The sequence below is a fragment of the Pseudorasbora parva genome, chromosome 13 (genome assembly GCF_024679245.1).
Source record: "Pseudorasbora parva isolate DD20220531a chromosome 13, ASM2467924v1, whole genome shotgun sequence".
NCBI classification, from domain to species: Eukaryota; Metazoa; Chordata; class Actinopteri; order Cypriniformes; family Gobionidae; genus Pseudorasbora; species Pseudorasbora parva.
Genome location: NC_090184.1, coordinates 32,871,687 through 32,889,391, shown reverse-complemented (window position 1 = coordinate 32,889,391; position 17,705 = coordinate 32,871,687). Strand labels below are relative to the sequence as shown.

The following is a 17,705-nucleotide window of genomic DNA, read 5'->3' as shown; positions in this document are numbered from 1 at the left end:
TGGCGCAATATTGCTGCCGTCGCATCATCCAGGTGGAGGCTGCACATTGGTGGTGGTTGAGGAGATTCCCTCCTTCAATATGTAAAGGCCTTTGAGTGCCTAGAAAAGCACTATATAAATGTAACTAATTATTATTTATTATTATTATATATAACAAATACTATAAGTACTATACATTTTGGGATGCCTGCCTTTACATGTAGATGAATTTGAATAACATCCCATTCTTTTTCTGTAGGGTTTAATAAGAAGTTGTCCCACCCTTTGTAGCTATAACAGCTTAAAATCTTCTGGGAAGGCTTTCCACAAAGTTTAGAAGTTGGTTTATGGGAATTTATGACCTAGAAGCACATTTGTGAGGTCAGGCACTGATGTTGGACGAGAAGGTCTGGGTCGCAGTCACCACTCTAATTCATCCCAAAGTGTTGAAGTCTAGACACTGTGCAAGCCAATCAAATCTACACCTCTACACCAAATGCACTCATCCATGTCTTTATGGACCTTGCTTTGTGCAGTCATGTTGGAACAGGAAAGGGCCATCGCCAAACTGTTCTCACAAAGTTGGGAGTAATTGTCCAAGGTGTCTTGGTTTGCTGAAGCATTAAGAGTTCCTTTTACTGGAACTAAGGGGCCAAACCTAACCCTTGAAAAAAAACTCACACCATAACCCCCCCTCCACCAAACTACACTTGGCACAATACAGTCAAGCAAGTATCGTTCTCCTGGCAACCACCAAACCCAGACTCGTCCATCGGCTTGCCAAACACTGAAGCGTGATTCATTTCTCCAGAGAACATCTCTACTGCTAGTCCAGTAGTGGCATGCTTTACACCACTGCATCCAGTCCCACCGCTGGCCGTCTTGATGCCTTAAGCGTCATTACCTTATGATGCCCGCGGCTACGGTGTCCGTGACTTTGTTTAGTAGGTTGGTAGTTTTAGTTTGTTTACTGTTCTCAAGCTAATTTGAAGGCCACACGAAGTTTGGAGGTCTGTAGCTATTGACTACAGAAAGTTGACAACTCTGCGCACTGTGATTTTACTTGGCTTACCACTTCGTGGTTGAGTTGCTGTTGTTCCTAAATACTTCAACATGGTTATACTAACAGTTGACCGTGGATTATTTAGTATTGAGGAAAGTTCACGAACGCACTCATTCTACAGGTGGCAACCATTGTACCACGCTTGACTTCACTGAGCTCTTGAGTGTCACCCATTCTTTCATAAATGTTTGAATAAGCAGTATGCATGTCTAGGTGCTTCCTTTTACCTGTGGCCATGAAAGAAAAGTAATTGGAACATCTATATTCAATCATTTGGAGGGGTGTCCCAATACTTTTGGGTAAATAGTGTATGTATGCTACTTTTCAAAAGTTTGGGGTTTCATTTGAATCTTCTTGAAAGAAATATCATTTATTTGATCAAGAATGCAGTAAAAACTATCATATTGTAAAATTATTACAATGTAAAATGTTATCTAATTGCTGATTTGGTGTTCAAGAAACTTTTTTTTATTATTATTACAGTTGAAAACGGCAGTGCTGCTCAATATTTTTTGTGGAAAGTACTATAACTGTTTTCCAGGTTTCCTTAATGAATCAAGTTCCAAAGAACAGCATCTATTTGTTTTTACAGAGTGTAAAAATCCTGTCACTATAATGCGTTCTGGCTGAATAAAAGTATAATATTTTTTTTCCCTAAAAAAAGCAACAAAACATCAAATGTAAAGTAAAAAGACCTTTATTACATTCTGTAATCCATGTGTTTAATCCTCATTGTACAATAATTACTCTTTAATGTGTTTTATTCTCTGTATCCATAATATATCATAAAATTATATTCCTTAAAATCTATAATAGGATTTATTTACTTAAAAATAAACAACCACAGAAGGATCATGGCAAAGAATGAGGACTCTTTTAGGGGATTTTCTGCTTAAAAATGCTCTTTAAAAAAATAGGATTTTAATTCATCACGACAAATGATGACACTAGACGGGTGAGAAAATATGTTACAGAAAATGACCAAAATGAAGAAAGAAAATAATCACAAAAATAAACAAATAAAAAAACACAACAACACTAGATTCAATGATTATATTCATCCTCAGTATAGTTTTGATCCTATTCTTTTTTTTAACCAAGTCAAACTGAAAAAGATCTCCAATATCACTGATATAAGACGGGGTAAAAATCTTTGATACTTCTGCAATTAACATTCACAAGAAAAGTTACCGTACACAGTGATAAAGGTTTAAGGTCTTCTATTTGGTGCAAGGTGTCTTGCTAGGCTAACTGAAGACATTTTAGGACAGAGAACCCAGCTATCTCCCTGAGTGACTGAGTGTAGATGTAAACGCACACTTCCAGAACTACCCTCAAGGACGGTGCGAACGTCTGTGGCAGTTTGTAGCGCTGCGAAATACACTCCACAAAAATCTAAATGGTTTTTACAAAGTATTTGCACTTTGTTACAATCTTTATCCGCCTTCACACGTCAATTGAAGTCAGTTAATACTAGAAAAAGCATAAAAAAATAATAAAAACTTTGAGTGTACTGTAGACAGAACTTAGCGAAGGTGTTAAATGATCTGAGCTGGAGTGCTTATGAAATCCAAGGAGATCCTTGGCTTGTAAGGGCTGTCAATACTAAAAATGGAAAGACTGATTATTGCACAGGCAGACATTATACGATACTGTATTAAGCACCCAGAAAATGTGTATTAAACCAACTATATAAAGTCAATTTACAAGAAAATATACAGCCAGGCACTGTTCCAGCAGTGCAAAAATAAAACATCAGGCGAGCTTGTTAAGTTTAACTGTCAGGACACTAAAGGGTTGATACTTATCAATAATTTGAAACATCTTTCATACCCTGTTATCTCTCAAAGCTAGAACTGGATACAGAGGGGTTTTCCTGTTTCAGCTGGTATTCTGCTTTCTGGACCACTCCTAAATCTCGACTTCCTGGCTCAGAAGAATGGTATTACACTGCGGACAGATAGCAGATTTTTGTTTTGTTCTTCATATTGAACTGCAAAGTTTTGGAATACAAACTAACCATAGTATTCCCTAACTCAGGGGGGTAGCTGATGGCTCTGTCAACCAATAGTTGTGCTATATGTGAACACAGGATAAAGGGAAAATGATGAGAGAAAAAAAAAGAAAATCACACAACACACCACTGATCCTCACATCAGACACTGCAAAGCATGAGGCCTGTGAGTCCATTTATCCTCACAGCTGAGACAGAAAAAGTCTGAATGGTGCCATTTCCGCAGCGCCTTAGCGATTGACGCAAGCTCAGCTTGTCCGTTGTCTCTGAAAAATATATGGTTCCTTCCAGCCGCTTACTTCTGTGTTCTCTGCGTTGTCCGTTTGAGTGGTTTGCTAAATGCTCACATGGAGGATCTGACTTCAGAAAGCCTCGCTCATAGTGCCATTGTCTTTCCGCCATCTAATGTGTAGCAACAGCAAAGTCCTGCTCCTGCAAAGTCCTTTTTTGTGGAGTTTTTAAGTGCTGTCCTCCTGTATCAAAATCAGCATGTCATGCCAAATCCAACTCCAGCCCCATGTCAGCCCAGAATTCCACAGCTATGGTTGGAAAGTCTTTGAAGGGGCTTGAGAACATTCAATCTAAGGTGCAACTTTCGTTTTAGTTAGTCCTCTGCCTACGTACGCTATCTACAGGCTCTGTTTATAAATATATTCTCAAATACATCTATCATTCTACATATATGTGGTTTCTGATCAAATGAGGATATCAAAATATCATCTAATATCTTTATCCAAGTGGCATTTGTGTGGGAAAGGGTAATAAGGATGAGGTTTTTGTTAGTTTTGTTGCATCTTTTAAAATATCTGCAAAAATTAAGAGATCAAAAGACAACACACCACGTGCACATGTGGTGTGTGCAGTGCACTGTATGTTAGTGTTGAGTCTGCGAACGTGAAGGTGCTCAAGTGGCGTTTATGACCTCAGGCGTGTATGTATTGGTCCCATAAACAGTTTCTCATGGATTCAAAACTGTTTTTCTACAGAAACCAAGTCGCAAGAGCTTGTTTTACATATGGGGCAGGAATACATAATACATTCCGTCTTAATCCTGAGGCTTTGCCACATGTCATTTGGGTTACATTCATAGTTCTCTTCCTAAGAGTACTTGAAAAATGGAACAGGGAAATATCCACTTTTCAAGTACTTAATGTAAGGGAGATCTGAGGTCCAGGTTTAATCAGGTACACTTTTCAATCAAAAATACACTGTGTACTCCTGAGTCACTATATGTAGGTAGCATGAGTAATGGTAACCAGCACCTTAAATGACTGCTGTCATTTAACAGTGTCTCATAACAAATCTGGGTCCTGTTCAAATAAAGGAGTGAATCACTCCATCAGGAGGGAGGTTACAGATGGAGTTCTAAAGTGTAACGTGCAAGATTGTCAGTGTGTTGCTGGTTTTCTCAAACACATATCCATCTAAACCTCCTATTTCCATTCCCTGTCTTTCTTGAACTTTCTCAACCTCTCTCTCTTTCTCTCTCGTTAGAGCCAATATAACACTTCAATGAATGTTAGCCCTCAGTGGAGTCAGGGAAGGTGATCTCGCTGCAGAAAACCTCTCTGTAGAGAGCAGGGAAGTTGTAGGCCGTTTCTGGGTGAAGGAGGCGGAAAAACTCCAGCTTATCAATATGGAGGTTACTAATAGACTTCATCATGGGCAACTTGGACACCATCTGTTGAGTCAATAGAAAAAGAAAAGACATTTATAACATTTCCTAGCATAACTTATAAAATAATGATAAAGGGCTTTCAAATAACATTTTTAATAATATTTTTTACATTGATTAAATGATTAAATATTTAATATTGTATTGTAAATGTTTTTGTGGTGAAAAGCATTTGGGACCTTTTTAATGAATTTTAAGGATAGCATTAAAAAACGTTTAGGGTCGGTAAGATTGTTTTCTCTTATGATCAGCAAGGCTGCTTAATCAAAAATAAACAGTAATATTGTGAAATATTACAATATGATTTAAAATACTGTTTTTTGTTTTTTAATTCATATTTTAATTTCTTATTATCAATGTTAAAAACGGTTTAATTTTATTTGTAAACCATGAATATTCAGGATTCTTTCTCTGAATATAAAGCTCAAAAGAACAGTATTTACTTAAAATGGAACACTTTTTATCATTATAATGTCTTTACTGTCACTTTCGATCAATTTCGTGCACCCTTGTTGAATAATATGTTCTTTTTTGTAAAAAATCTTACAGACCTCAAAATTTTGACCGGTAGTGTATGTGTATAACAAGTTATTGGGCAATTTATTTGGCTGTCACTCTCATTTGTACAAAATGTAATTTTCACCATAAAAGAATGCAACTGACTTTAGTTAAATGTCCCGTCTTGGTTTGATTTATAAAGTATTCCAAACAAGACGATTGCGAGGGTGAACTCTTGTAGTTCAAATCTTCTGCAGTCAATTCAGAAGGTTTTGATCAGTTTTCAGAATTCACACAGAATATAAACCAGTTAAAATGTCAATTTAAACAAGCGGGTTAACAGCATGAATATTTTTATTAATCGCATATGTTTATTTTGAAAGTCCTGATTTTCCCACATTTAACAGCTGTGAGAGTTTGAACTTGTGTTTCCATTCATTCTTTGGATTTTTTCCCAAATACCTTTGCAAGTTTCTCCTCATGGGATCCACTTTTATGAAGACAGTGCTGCAATGCAACATAGACCTTCTCCTGAAGTTTCTTCACCTTCTGGGCATCTGTCAGCCAAGGTCGGTCTGTGGAAAAAAATTAGTGGAAGACTAAACTCAAATGTCTGTCTATATATCCTTTGGAGAGACTGTAAGAGTTAAAGATCACTTAGATCACAAAAACTACCTGGAGACAGAAGCACAGTGGCAGTAAACAGAGCCATCTCCTCCTCAGACAGCTGTAGCCGGCTCAGAGTTTTAGCCATCTCAAACACAGCATTCACCAGATCATCACAACCTACAGACAGGGGGAAAAAAAACAGTAAATACACATGAAATATAAAACAAAAGTAATAACATTGTAATTTGCCCTAGAAAAAAAGGAAAAAGTAAACAGACCAACCAACCACCTTTAACAATCATTCAATGGACCTGGAAAATGTTTAATTGACTTATTTGTTTAAGGTTATGTAAAGAGTAACGATGGCTTTATCATGATTTTACAGCACTTGTATCATTGCTCAGGTTAATTGCACACTGAAGTACCCAACATGCCCTTTGAAATGCTACAGGGTGTTGAATTATGTGAAAGGTCTAGGGAGGAGACTCACCGAGCGCTTTAAAGAGCTGCGGGCTTGTGAACTTTCCATCAAACAACAGTGTGTTGTTGATTGGGTTGTAGGCCCGACACATTCGGATCAATAGCACGTCCAAGCATCCTGGATGGTCAGCGCCACATAGAAGATGAACAAAGGAAAGGCAGGAAAGAGGGAGGCAGAGAGGAGAGACAGGCAAAAGAATGCTCCACACGTACACAGAGGAAAACAAAAAACAATTGGGATTTAATTGCACAAATTACAAAATGTTTTTTTAAATTGAGGATTCATTAAAACAGTCATCATTTTCACAGAGGAATAGTGATGTCAACATTCAATCGAATGGCATGATGGTTGTTTTAAAGAGAGAGAAAAAAAGTTTTTTGTTTTCATTTAAATAGCAAATGGGGTAAAACACACACCACACAATGCACAAAGGGAGGACACAAACGGGAAGAAAGAGTGAAAGAAAACAACAAAGAGCCATTGTCAGAACACAGATAAGAAACTAAGAATACATACATATTCTTAACTTAAATATACAACTATTATACCGTAAATATAATGTATTCGAAGGTTTAACAAGAGATATATACTGGACATTTAAGAGTATTTACAGCAGGTAATCACTAATGTGGAAAACAATATACGATTTGGTTGTGGTCTTGCACAGAGTTGATGCTGACCTGCTTTCAGAAGGATAATCTGGTCATTTTGACACAAGTCCATGAATCCAGAGATGCGCTTTGCAAACTCCACCACATACTGGATGGCGTTCGTGATGTGCACAGCACACTGCTGCCACAAAATCTCTGTGGACTTGGATGAGAAAAATATATGTTAGACTCTTCCACCCACATTCAGATTGCAATAATGATTAGCATTTGACATACTTTTAACCTACTTTTAATTAGGCTGCTAACAAAGTAGGACTAGGAATTATTGTATTCTGTGGGATTCATTTACATGGAATGTAAGGTCGGGTAGTTGCTAGGTTCACAATGTACACATCACAAAACATGCCGTTACACCCCATGGTATTAGAAAGTGTGACGCATCTCATTGGCAGTTGATAGATACCTTGTTTTGGTAGACACGTATCTCCTCAGGTGTATAGAGGGTCCAAGCCAATCTCTTCAGTTCCTCTGAGCTGTACTGACTGGTCTCGATGTGGGATTTTACCACATTCTGTGTAATTCGTTCTAAAGGAAACATACATTTATACAATTTAACCATGCACAAAAATATTCTCAAAATATTAGTCATTTTATTAATATATTCATCAGTATCAGTCGATATTGGAAATTTAATTGTACACACTCAAAGTTAATAATTAAAAACTATTATATATCTAAATAATTTATACAGTTAAATAGGTAAAACTTTTAAATATTTAAAACATTTATAACACTGTTAAATGTAATGTGTAGTATTTAAAAAAAAAAAATCCATTTTTGTTATTATATATATATATATATATATATATATATATATATATATATATATATATATATATATATATACACATACACATACATACATGCACACACATACACACATGATACAAGATTCATGCACAATGATATTCATTACACCATTAAAAAGTTTGAGGTCAGTATGATCGTCCTGAAAATGTATAATGGTTACCAGAAAAATACTATGCAGCACTATATTTGATCATAATGCGTATTAGAATATTTTTTTAAGGATCATGTGACATTGAAGGAATAATGGCTGCTGAAAATTCAGCTTTGCAGCAATACATTTTAATAATACTTCACAGTATTGCGGTTTTTACTGTATTTATGATAAAGGCACCCTTTTTGACTTCTTTCAAATGATTAAAAGGAATCTTAATAATCCTCAAATTTTGAACAGTAGCTAATAAATAAATAAAAACATTCCTAATATCATAGAGTACTAACCAATTTCCATCAAGGAACAGCCTTCAGGTGGGTTAAATAATGAGCGGGTGAAGAGTCCCGTGTCATGCAGGGTCTGGTACTCGTGTTTGATGTGTGTCACATCACTAAATTCATGTCTGTTGGGCTCAGGAGAACTCTGGGAGGACGAACTGCTCCCACCGCTTCCCCCTAGGAGTTCTAGGCTGCAGTAGTCAGCAGCTTCCTCAGGCGTGAGTGGCAGATCCAACAAGAGACCATCTGGTAACGTGGTTATGTCATCAAGGTCGCTAAGGGTGGTGCTGGAGCCCCGGCTGTAGGCCCGACCATGGTTGCTGCCGTTCTCCCCGGCCTCATCGCCAGTGTGTCCGGGTCCGCCATTGCTCAGACCCCCTGCCCGCTCCTGAGACTGCTGGTGCTTCTGAACCTCGGCATAGAGGCTGTCACGCTGCTTTTTTGACATGCGGCCAAACTTAACCGCTGCAGAGAAAAAAAAAAGAAGAGTGTGTTGAAAGAAAGTCAATGTTAGATTTGATTGTTGATAAGAACTGACAAGCATGCTAAAAAAACAAAACGGCCAACATTATACCACATATAGCCAGTGGCCATTGGCTACACAAAGTCATTACATTTACACTGAGAAAACAGCAGTGTTTAATAAGACTCAAGGAACATCCACTTCCAGCAGAAAATTCCCTCAAGTAAGATTAGACTCACCATCGCGGCTCATGCCCAGTGCCAGACACTTCTGCAGGCGGCAGTGCTGGCAACGGTTGCGATTGGTTCGGTCAATAAGACAGTTCCTCTGCCTCGAGCAGGAGTATATTGCATTGTTCTGCTGACTTCGGCGGAAGAAGCCCTTGATGAATGAAAAATGGGCAAAAAAAGAAAACTGAAGTCAAGAAGAGGTTGCATGATCGTAAATTAAGCAATAAATACGGATTACAGCATAAAATCAGGGTTACATAGTTTATCAAAACATAACTCTAAAACCTGTTTTCAAAGCATAGAAATCACAAGGGCTATTTGTATTGATTCGGCCACCAGTGCAGTTATATAATCATTTATTAATGCCATGTGCCATGGGGGTTCGAAAACACGGTTGAGTAATGTGATTCAATACAAATTTGGCATTTGGCAAAGACTTTCAGGCAGTCTGAAACAGTAGATCAGCTTTGGCACACACTGTGTGACCTGTGGTCAAATACAAGCTGACTGAGATTTCTGACTGGTCAGAAAGCCAATCAGATAAAGAGGTTGTATTGTTTACTGTTTCAAGGAACAGTCTGAAGACGTTATTAGGGTGTAACTACTAGGTGCTCTTTAGTATTGTATACTTGAACACGGTTTATCTTTTTTTTCCCTCAAGCAATGAGAACATTTAATGGAAAACAGATCAACAGAAACATTTAAACCAACTATAAGAATTGTAGATATTTATTGTATCATCCTTTACTCCCCCTCAAGTTGTTACAAAGGTTTTTTCTTTCATGGAACACAATATTTCTAGCATATTGTGTTATTTCTTTTAGTCCATATAATGAAAGTCAAAGGGGTTCAGTGTTGTTTTGAGTCCCTTTGATTATCATTGTATGGACAACAATCTTTCAAACATATTCATGTGTTTTTCAGAAGAAAGACATTTGAAATGACTTGAGGGTAAGTAAGTGATGAAAGAATTGTCATTTGTGTGTGAACTATCTTTTTAAGACTTATTAGGCAAAAGGAAAGATGACTGAAAGGATGCTTACCTTGCAGCCTTCACAAGTGATCACCCCATAGTGGATGCCCGATGACTTGTCCCCGCAAATCTTGCATGGGATTACTTCGATTTGAGCTAAGAAATGGAGAAATGGTTGAAGCATTAGCTAGAGCTACACTTATCCAGCACACAGCCTATAGAAGAGTCCTGGCTCAAAGCATTGAAAGCCATCTACTATCTACTTTACAGTTCTAAAGCGAGCTACAGCAGCGTTCTTTGTTTGACCCATTGATTTAAGCAATCGTTCAATAACAAAAGAAATATAGGCTGACACAGAGCCCGAAGGTCTGGTTTGACTCTCACATGGACGTGGAAACTTTGCTAGCGTCATTCTTTCAATAGTGATCATGAACAGCTAATGCGCAATGAGCTAGGTCAAGCGCTACAGCTCATATTCGAAGACTCAAGGTTTTGACCCACTCAGGATGACATAATAACACAAGTCCTTGGACAAAATCAAAAACAGCTTTATAAACAAAGCTTGCTCTCTGCTTGGCACAGTTGCGCTGGAATTAAGCGGATTGTGATGCTCTGTGTGGGAATTATAAACAGCTGCAGGTTCATGAATAGCGCCTTTGAGTGCAAAGAGTGCCTTAGAATAAAAAAAACAAACTGAGCATATACACCAAAATGTGCAAAAGTAAGTCCTCTATATCCCAACAGCAAACAAACTGTTCTTTTCATTATACTGTTTATCCAAGTAGAAGCACCATCCCAAGGTTGATAGCATTTATCTGGAGTGGACGAAGGTTAACAACTATAGCACCTATTGCAGATGAGTCAAATGATACAAGATGGAGACCAATAAAGGTTATTTTCTAGGGAACACGGTCCTCTCAGGTGATGTAGGAAATTTCAATAATATATTTGCGCAATGACAAAACAGCTATTGTGTTGTGACAAAGAGACCTGGCCGTCCAAGGATAATGACATGAGGACTCACACTTCAGGCCGAACGCTAGCTGATGTGTGCGTCACATAGGAGCAATGGCGGTCGAGAGTGGGGAAAAAGAGAGAAGGAGAGACACGTCTGCCTTACATTTCCACAAGCTAGGTTGATAAACACAATCTCCTGAATCCCTTTTCAGACACTGAAGAGGAAAATAAAGTTTATTCCATAATGTAATATGTCAGTGAAATTACCAAATGGAACATATTCATTCTTTTTTGTTCGCTCTTTCCTTCTACCCCATTCTGAGCCCCTGGCCCCCACCATCCTTGTGTTATATAACTGCTGTCTGGCTGCATTCCATGAACACACTCATTCAGAGCGGATCACCCTAGCAACGCAGTGACGAGCATTCCTCCATCCCGCCCCTCCCACGTTCCCATTGGCTCATGATAATATAGCTTTGATTCTGACTTGCTTGCTCACATGCCACTCACCTGCGTAGCACGGTCAGGCTATGTGGTTGAGCTGTTCTACTGACACACTTTCCTACTGAGCCGAGGGAGGCGCTTGTGAGGTAGCCTCGCAAGTGCTGTAATCTGATTACATTTTTTAGATTTTCCTTTTTTCACCTCTTGTCATGTTTAAGGTAGAACCACAAAATCAACCAGGAAAACCAGTCATTTCAGTATCAGACCAATCCAAAGACACTATAAGCAACCCTGAATAACCTTTTTATCGGAGACATAAGATCGAGGCACATTTTATGACATGGGTCTGATTTATGACTTTTGCACATTTGAAATATCTACAGTACACTCATTAAGGGCCCTGAAACTTACACTTGCCCTTAACATGTGGCAGCCTGTCAAGAATTTGAGCACAGTCCCAGCTGTCTCAGAGCGCTCACATAAAACTATTTTTAAGCTATGGCTTCTGTGCATGGCGGCTGGAGGTTGAATTTATCAAGCCTTGGTTTTATCATGCTTCGTGTCAGATATGTTTTTATATATACACACAAACACACACTCACACAATCATAATCAAAACAAAACCTTTCATATTGCGACTCTCACATTGTAAAATGACTGAACACTGAACTGACTGCAAGGAAGTATGACCGAATTATGACGTATTACAGCTTTTTGGCATAATATCAATGAATTCTGGCCAATTTATTAATGAAAAATGAGAATAAATGTATCATTGACTGAATATTTGAGGTCAAAAAGTATATCATAATGACCAAAAAGATGCCTGCCTTTTGTTTTGGTAATACAGTCAGGAACCTTTGACATTTAGGCTGTGTATAAAAAGCAAACATCTCCATTTGACACCTGAAAAAAAGCCTATCATATCAACATATCAAGCCAATCTCCCCGAGACACTTAGTCAAATGAAAAGTATATCAAACTGCTTTTGTTTGTTAAGAACTGCTGTAGAAGCCGGAGGCGAACGTAGTCAGATTGTTGAAAAACTAATTAAGAGGAGATTTATTAGAGTGCTATGTTTATCTGGCAAGCTGGGGTTAGTAATCTAGCTCTTCTTATCTCCTCTCTTTCCTCTATGTCACTTAGTCAGTATGTCAGTCCATCGTACAGCAGTCAGCAGTTTCACTGCATGATGCCGGGAAAAACCCAAGACAAATGCAGAGACTTTGCCCTTTTATCTCACATAATCAAACAACTTTGTTCGTCAATGTTCAAAGGTCCAGTTTACCTTGCACGTTGCATTTGAATAAAAGTGCTTAGTTAACCTAATCTGAGATTTGTGTGCGCAGTCCATATTAGAGCCAATATTGCAGCCTGCGCTGCGTCCCTACCAACAAGTTTGCTTTAATCTCACACAAACAGGGTCCCATTTGCATCCGCTTACTCATACGTGAGATGTCAAAGCAGTTTTGTGGTCTGCAGTAATGATTTTTCCTCTCCCACACATCACTTAAAAGTGACCTACCTATACAAAGTAAATTGAGATTGTGGAATGACACCACAGGGCTCTCTTTAAATATGCACAAAGGGATTGAGTAATTCTTTGGTATAAGTAACAACACCAAGTTGAAAAACATGAGCTGAGAGGGAGTGTAAGGTGACTCTTGATGGGCATTAATTATCTTGATGCCTGCTGGGATTAGGAAACAATAAAAGTCTCATTCAAAATAAAATAGGATGTATGAAAATATTAAGATAAAGTAAATAAAGTAGAATTGTTTGGTCATTATTATTATTATTATTATAAATGAGCCATGGTACAAATATTTTTTTTATTCAAGATGCATTAGCTAATGCACCCTAACAATACACCTTAGGTGTGGAACTGTTATGACTCTCTGAGAAGACTCCTGAAATATTTTTATCTTGCAAATAGAGATTTGAATCCCTAATAGATCAAGTGGTTGGTCACATTCTCCCATTGCCTGGGCTTAGGTTGTGGTTTAAATGAATGGAAACTCCATGGGCAGGTGTCAAAGTGCCACTGCATTAAGCTGCTCAGCATTCATTTATAGAAGGCTCATTGCCTAAGTCTTCAAAGCCATGGTGGCTTATAAGCTACAGCACTCTGCATATAGAAGAGTGTCTTTACTCAGGATCATGGATAAAATTTGGATAGAAAACATACTGAATATACAGCTCAGTAAAAAATTAAGAGACCATTTAACAATGAGAAATCCATGTTAAGTGGTCTCTTATTTTTTTAGAGAGCTGTATAACACTTATTTAATAAATTTCGCTATGATATTTCCATTGAGCACATTCTAGAAATCTCAGTGATGAAACTCTGTACATTCCAGTGGCAATGCATACATATAAATAATTACAGAATATACAATTACTAGGATATAAAAATAAACTACTACAATCTAGTAAAAGTTCATATATATTTACACGCAGTAAAGCTTGGCTGAGTCCATGTTGTTACGCTTTCGCACCAGAGCAGGCGCTGTTTCCTTCGTACAACATTTTAGGTTTAAACGTCTGTGTCGTTTGCCATCACGCTGTTTGGGAAGCCGAGATTCAGCACTGGGTAAAGGTTAAAACAAGATGCCAATAAGGTAAATAATTAGCCCATCTTAAAAATGACCAATTTGCGCCCTGATCTATCAGTGCTGCAATATACTGTGTAATCCTCAATGACAGAAATAGGTCAATGGAGCAGAAAGACTGTCAGACCGGCGGCCATGCTCAGACTGAAAAACAACAACACGCAGCAGATACGTACACCCCCACTCCCTGTGCCCCAACATCTCACACTGTCATGCAGTCTCCTCTGAACTTATTGATAAGCTTCATCAAGATAAAACATTCATCACTAACATTCAGCGCAGCTCAAGTTCAACATGGCGGTTAAGAGCTTATACGTGACCGCTTGTCAACTTTGCCCACGACCATAACGCGGTATTTGTACTTTCCATTAAGTTCAAATGACGGCATCTAGTTATTATTACATTTTAAGCATATTCAAACACGTTGTTTGATTCTTACGTAATGGGGTTCTCTTAGTGGCAGGTAACAGTAACTACAGTGAGACAAGTGTTGCCAAATCTTGCAAGAAATACAAGCAACCTGGTCTAATAAATAAAAAAAAACTTTAAATGAGCAACGTGCCTTTGTCACTCAAAATAAGCAAATAATGGAGAAGCTAATTGCTTAATTTGAATAGCTGATTTGTTCTAGCTAAATGCATAAACACATCTAGCTACGCAAGTCTACTTGTGTCATTTCAACAATTATATCCTTTTAATAATCCAATGTTTCACATACACCTGGCCAACGTATTAAATACAAATCGTTCATGGACAGCCCTCATTAAGGTAGGCTACGAATTGCATTTACACGCACAACTATTAAACTGGCTATATTTACGAAGTTTAAAAAATATGAAAGAAAAAGAAGAAAAACAATCCCAAAGTCGCTTATTAAAGGCGGACATGGCAACACAGAGACTTTTCTACATGACACTCATCGCTTCCCTTTCATGCTCGCAAGCGAAGAAACCAAACAGAGCTATGCAAAGTTTATAATTTCCATGTGATGGATATAATCGGTATATGTCCGAGTGGCAAGAAACCGACAAAGTAGTTTAGAAACATGTTACAAACAACCAACAGTTGCAGATTATCTGAGCGATATTTTGCGCGCTTGCGCGTGCTTTACTTTGGTTGGGACTTTGCGCAGTTCGTGCAACATCAAAGCGAACCGTGTCCCGATCACCGATTTCAAACTGACATATTAGACAGTATTCTTTTGTTTAGAAAAATATATTTTTTTAAACTTACCTCTCATTTTGATGCTATATTATCTGCCAATGATAATATAACTCCAGAACATTTGAACAACGCCGAAAGTAAAACTCAGATGAAAATTTGAAAACTCCAAAACAGAGCCGTTGTAAGAAAATAACAACTAACGTTAAACCTCATATGTTATTGCACAGCCTACTTGTTCTTCTCATTCGGTTGTTCAGAGTAAATTCCGCTTCATCATAGGTTTTTTCTCCTGCGTAAATGCGCGCTCTGTCGGCTATGCAATAAAATGATGCCCTCGTCTCTTTCGCTCTCTCTCTCTCTCTCTCTGCGCCTGTGCTTCTCTGTAGTCTAACCTACTTTCGGCGCGTGGACTCTCACATGATCTCGCTCCACTGGCCCGCCTCGTGCCCCCAGGCAGCGGTGCGCGCTCCCGCACTCGGCCACGCGCTTTAAGGAGGATCCGTGTGCCAGAGCTCGAGCGCGCGTGGGAAAGTGTGGCAGTGTGTCACCATAACAGTATCGTGGGAATCTTTCGCGGGCTCGCGGTTCCTGCGGCTGCGATTGTTTGCGATTACAGCATAGCGTCCGCTGTGAAAGAAAAAAAAAGAAATCACTGCATTATTGTCCTTCCTCACAGAACCAAATGTGCTTTACTCGACCGCAATGGTAGCTTTCAGCACAATCCTACTTAGTGATAAAAAGTCAAATTATAATAAAAAGGTGAAAAGGGCAGAGTGTGTTGGTAGATAGGCCTTCTTTTTAAAAAAAACAGACCAGGCCAGCCCAATGTTATTATTTCAGTGACAGTGTATTTCTTTCAGTTAGTAAAACAGTTTAAGGCTATTATAAAGGGAGAGAGCTGTACAGTATCATGATGCTTCCAGGGGTTTTTGATTACCGGTAAGAGATTCCCATAGGGATATTTTGCTGTTGTGTATGGGTGTTAGTCTAATAGCCTAAATTACATAGAGCCAACTGAAATGAAAGCCACAGAACCTATGAATCAATTACATTTATTATGCATTTCCCCCCAGGCAACTTATAAATGAGAATAAGCCGAAGAAAATAGGGAGAACTCAATGACATAAACTTTGCCATATAAAATTTTCATTAAAATCTTGAATAGAAGCATAAATGTTGGGCAGAGATGTACATTTTAAAGGTCAATTTGTGAATGACATTTAATCAGTCACTCAAAACATGCAGTGTTTGAAAGAAACGTACATTATGATTGAAAATCTATAGCCTACTCAAGATTTTAAATACACGCCAACACCTTCTCTTATACTGCAAACTGGATCAAAAACTCATCTGATGTTGGATAAATGCATGATGTAGCCAAAAGGTTGACATCTATATTGAACATATGAAGCCCATACACCAGCATGAATGTGCAGCATCTCAAATAATTATATTAAAAAATAAATACCATTTTTGTGAACATCTTAAGGGTGAGCGAGAGATGTAGCAAATTGTTGAGACTGACTTTATTTCAGGAAGCCATTCTAACAATGACAATAATAATGTGGGGGATGTAATAACAGGACGTGCGAAAGTGTGCAGAAGATAGAAGGGATATGATGTAACCAGGGAGTCTCCATTATGAAATGAGGAGAGAAGAGATTACAGTAAGTAGGTTAGTGGAACAGCGGAAACACACGGAAGCTGAAAGAAAGCTTTGTCACTCCCTCCTGTGCCACTCCTTCTTTTCATCCTCTGCTTTCTTTCAGTCTGTAATCTCTGTTATGCGTTTTCTCTTTTTTTTAAATGCACCTTTATATTGAAAAATGCTCACCTGTTGTCCTTATCATGTTTATTCTTCGGACTTTGTCTGGTTTACACCTTTTTATGCATTAAATCAAATTCTGTTTTACAGCATGAGGAAAATCAATCTTTCTAGCAGTGTTTGTGCAGCGTTGTCAAAACAGACCTCCCTCGGGGTAAATATACGAACGTTTCCGCTCCAGAAGCATTGCTTCCCTTTTCATTATTCTTCTGTTTAGATGTCTCTTCCTGTTTCAGGGTCTCTTCCTTACCTTCCTGCAGTCTTGAATTGCATATTTTCATTCAAAAGCAGCCTCTTTTCAGTCTTTTTTCCCCTCTATGTGACATACACACACACACACAGCTGACCTCCTGACCATCTGCCTTATATAACCACATTCTCTTAAATTAGAGCTTGCTCGCTCAGAGCGAGAAGGGAGGGGTGTTGACATTAGATGGAGGCAAACGGAGAGACGGTGAATGAAGCACGGTTTATATTAAATGTCTGCTGGAAAACAAGACAAGAATTTTACTGTAAAGTGATATTAGAACTGCATTATGATCTAGTGGCAAATGAATTTCAAGCAAAGTAACAGACTGGATGAGGTTATAGAGGAATATATTAACAATCAGCGGTAGTGAAAATGTTGTTTTTTCAGAAGGGATTATTGTAGAATCCTGCTCTCATCTGCGTAATCCCCTCAGCACTCCTCTTCGTTATCTGCTTAATCCGCTGACTCCTCTCCTCTTTCAGAGGCTGGATAATCCCTCTCTTTCTCTGTGCGAGGGTGTAATCCAGTTTTACCCTGCCCATCCTCTCCTCCATCATA

At 38.3% G+C, this 17,705-nt stretch overlaps 1 protein-coding gene across 1 annotated transcript; it reads right to left on the bottom strand.

Annotated features, from left to right (window-relative positions):
• Positions 1–1,723: 1,723 nt before the first annotated feature.
• Positions 1,724–15,525, bottom strand: rorca (RAR-related orphan receptor C a). The gene is made up of 10 exons (XM_067414006.1): positions 15,142–15,525; positions 9,966–10,051; positions 8,932–9,073; positions 8,239–8,694; positions 7,394–7,515; positions 7,000–7,132; positions 6,329–6,436; positions 5,905–6,015; positions 5,692–5,804; positions 1,724–4,737 (listed from the first exon to the last, which is right to left on the bottom strand). The coding sequence occupies exons 1-10, from the start codon at positions 15,146–15,148 to the stop codon at positions 4,576–4,578; spliced, it is 1,440 nt and encodes a 479-aa protein (XP_067270107.1). The 5' UTR covers positions 15,149–15,525; the 3' UTR covers positions 1,724–4,575.
• Between the last annotated feature and the right edge of the window lie 2,180 nt (positions 15,526–17,705).

What these genes read in the sequence shown, in the direction of transcription:
- rorca (XM_067414006.1), bottom strand. An exon ending in CTGTTCCTTGATGGAAATTG is followed by an intron (nt 7,516 to 8,238) that starts GTTAGTACTCTA and finishes TGTTTCCTTTAG; the next exon opens with AACGAATTACACAGAATGTG. An exon ending in GCAGCTCTTTAAAGCGCTCG is followed by an intron (nt 6,016 to 6,328) that starts GTGAGTCTCCTC and finishes CCCTGTCTGTAG; the next exon opens with GTTGTGATGATCTGGTGAAT.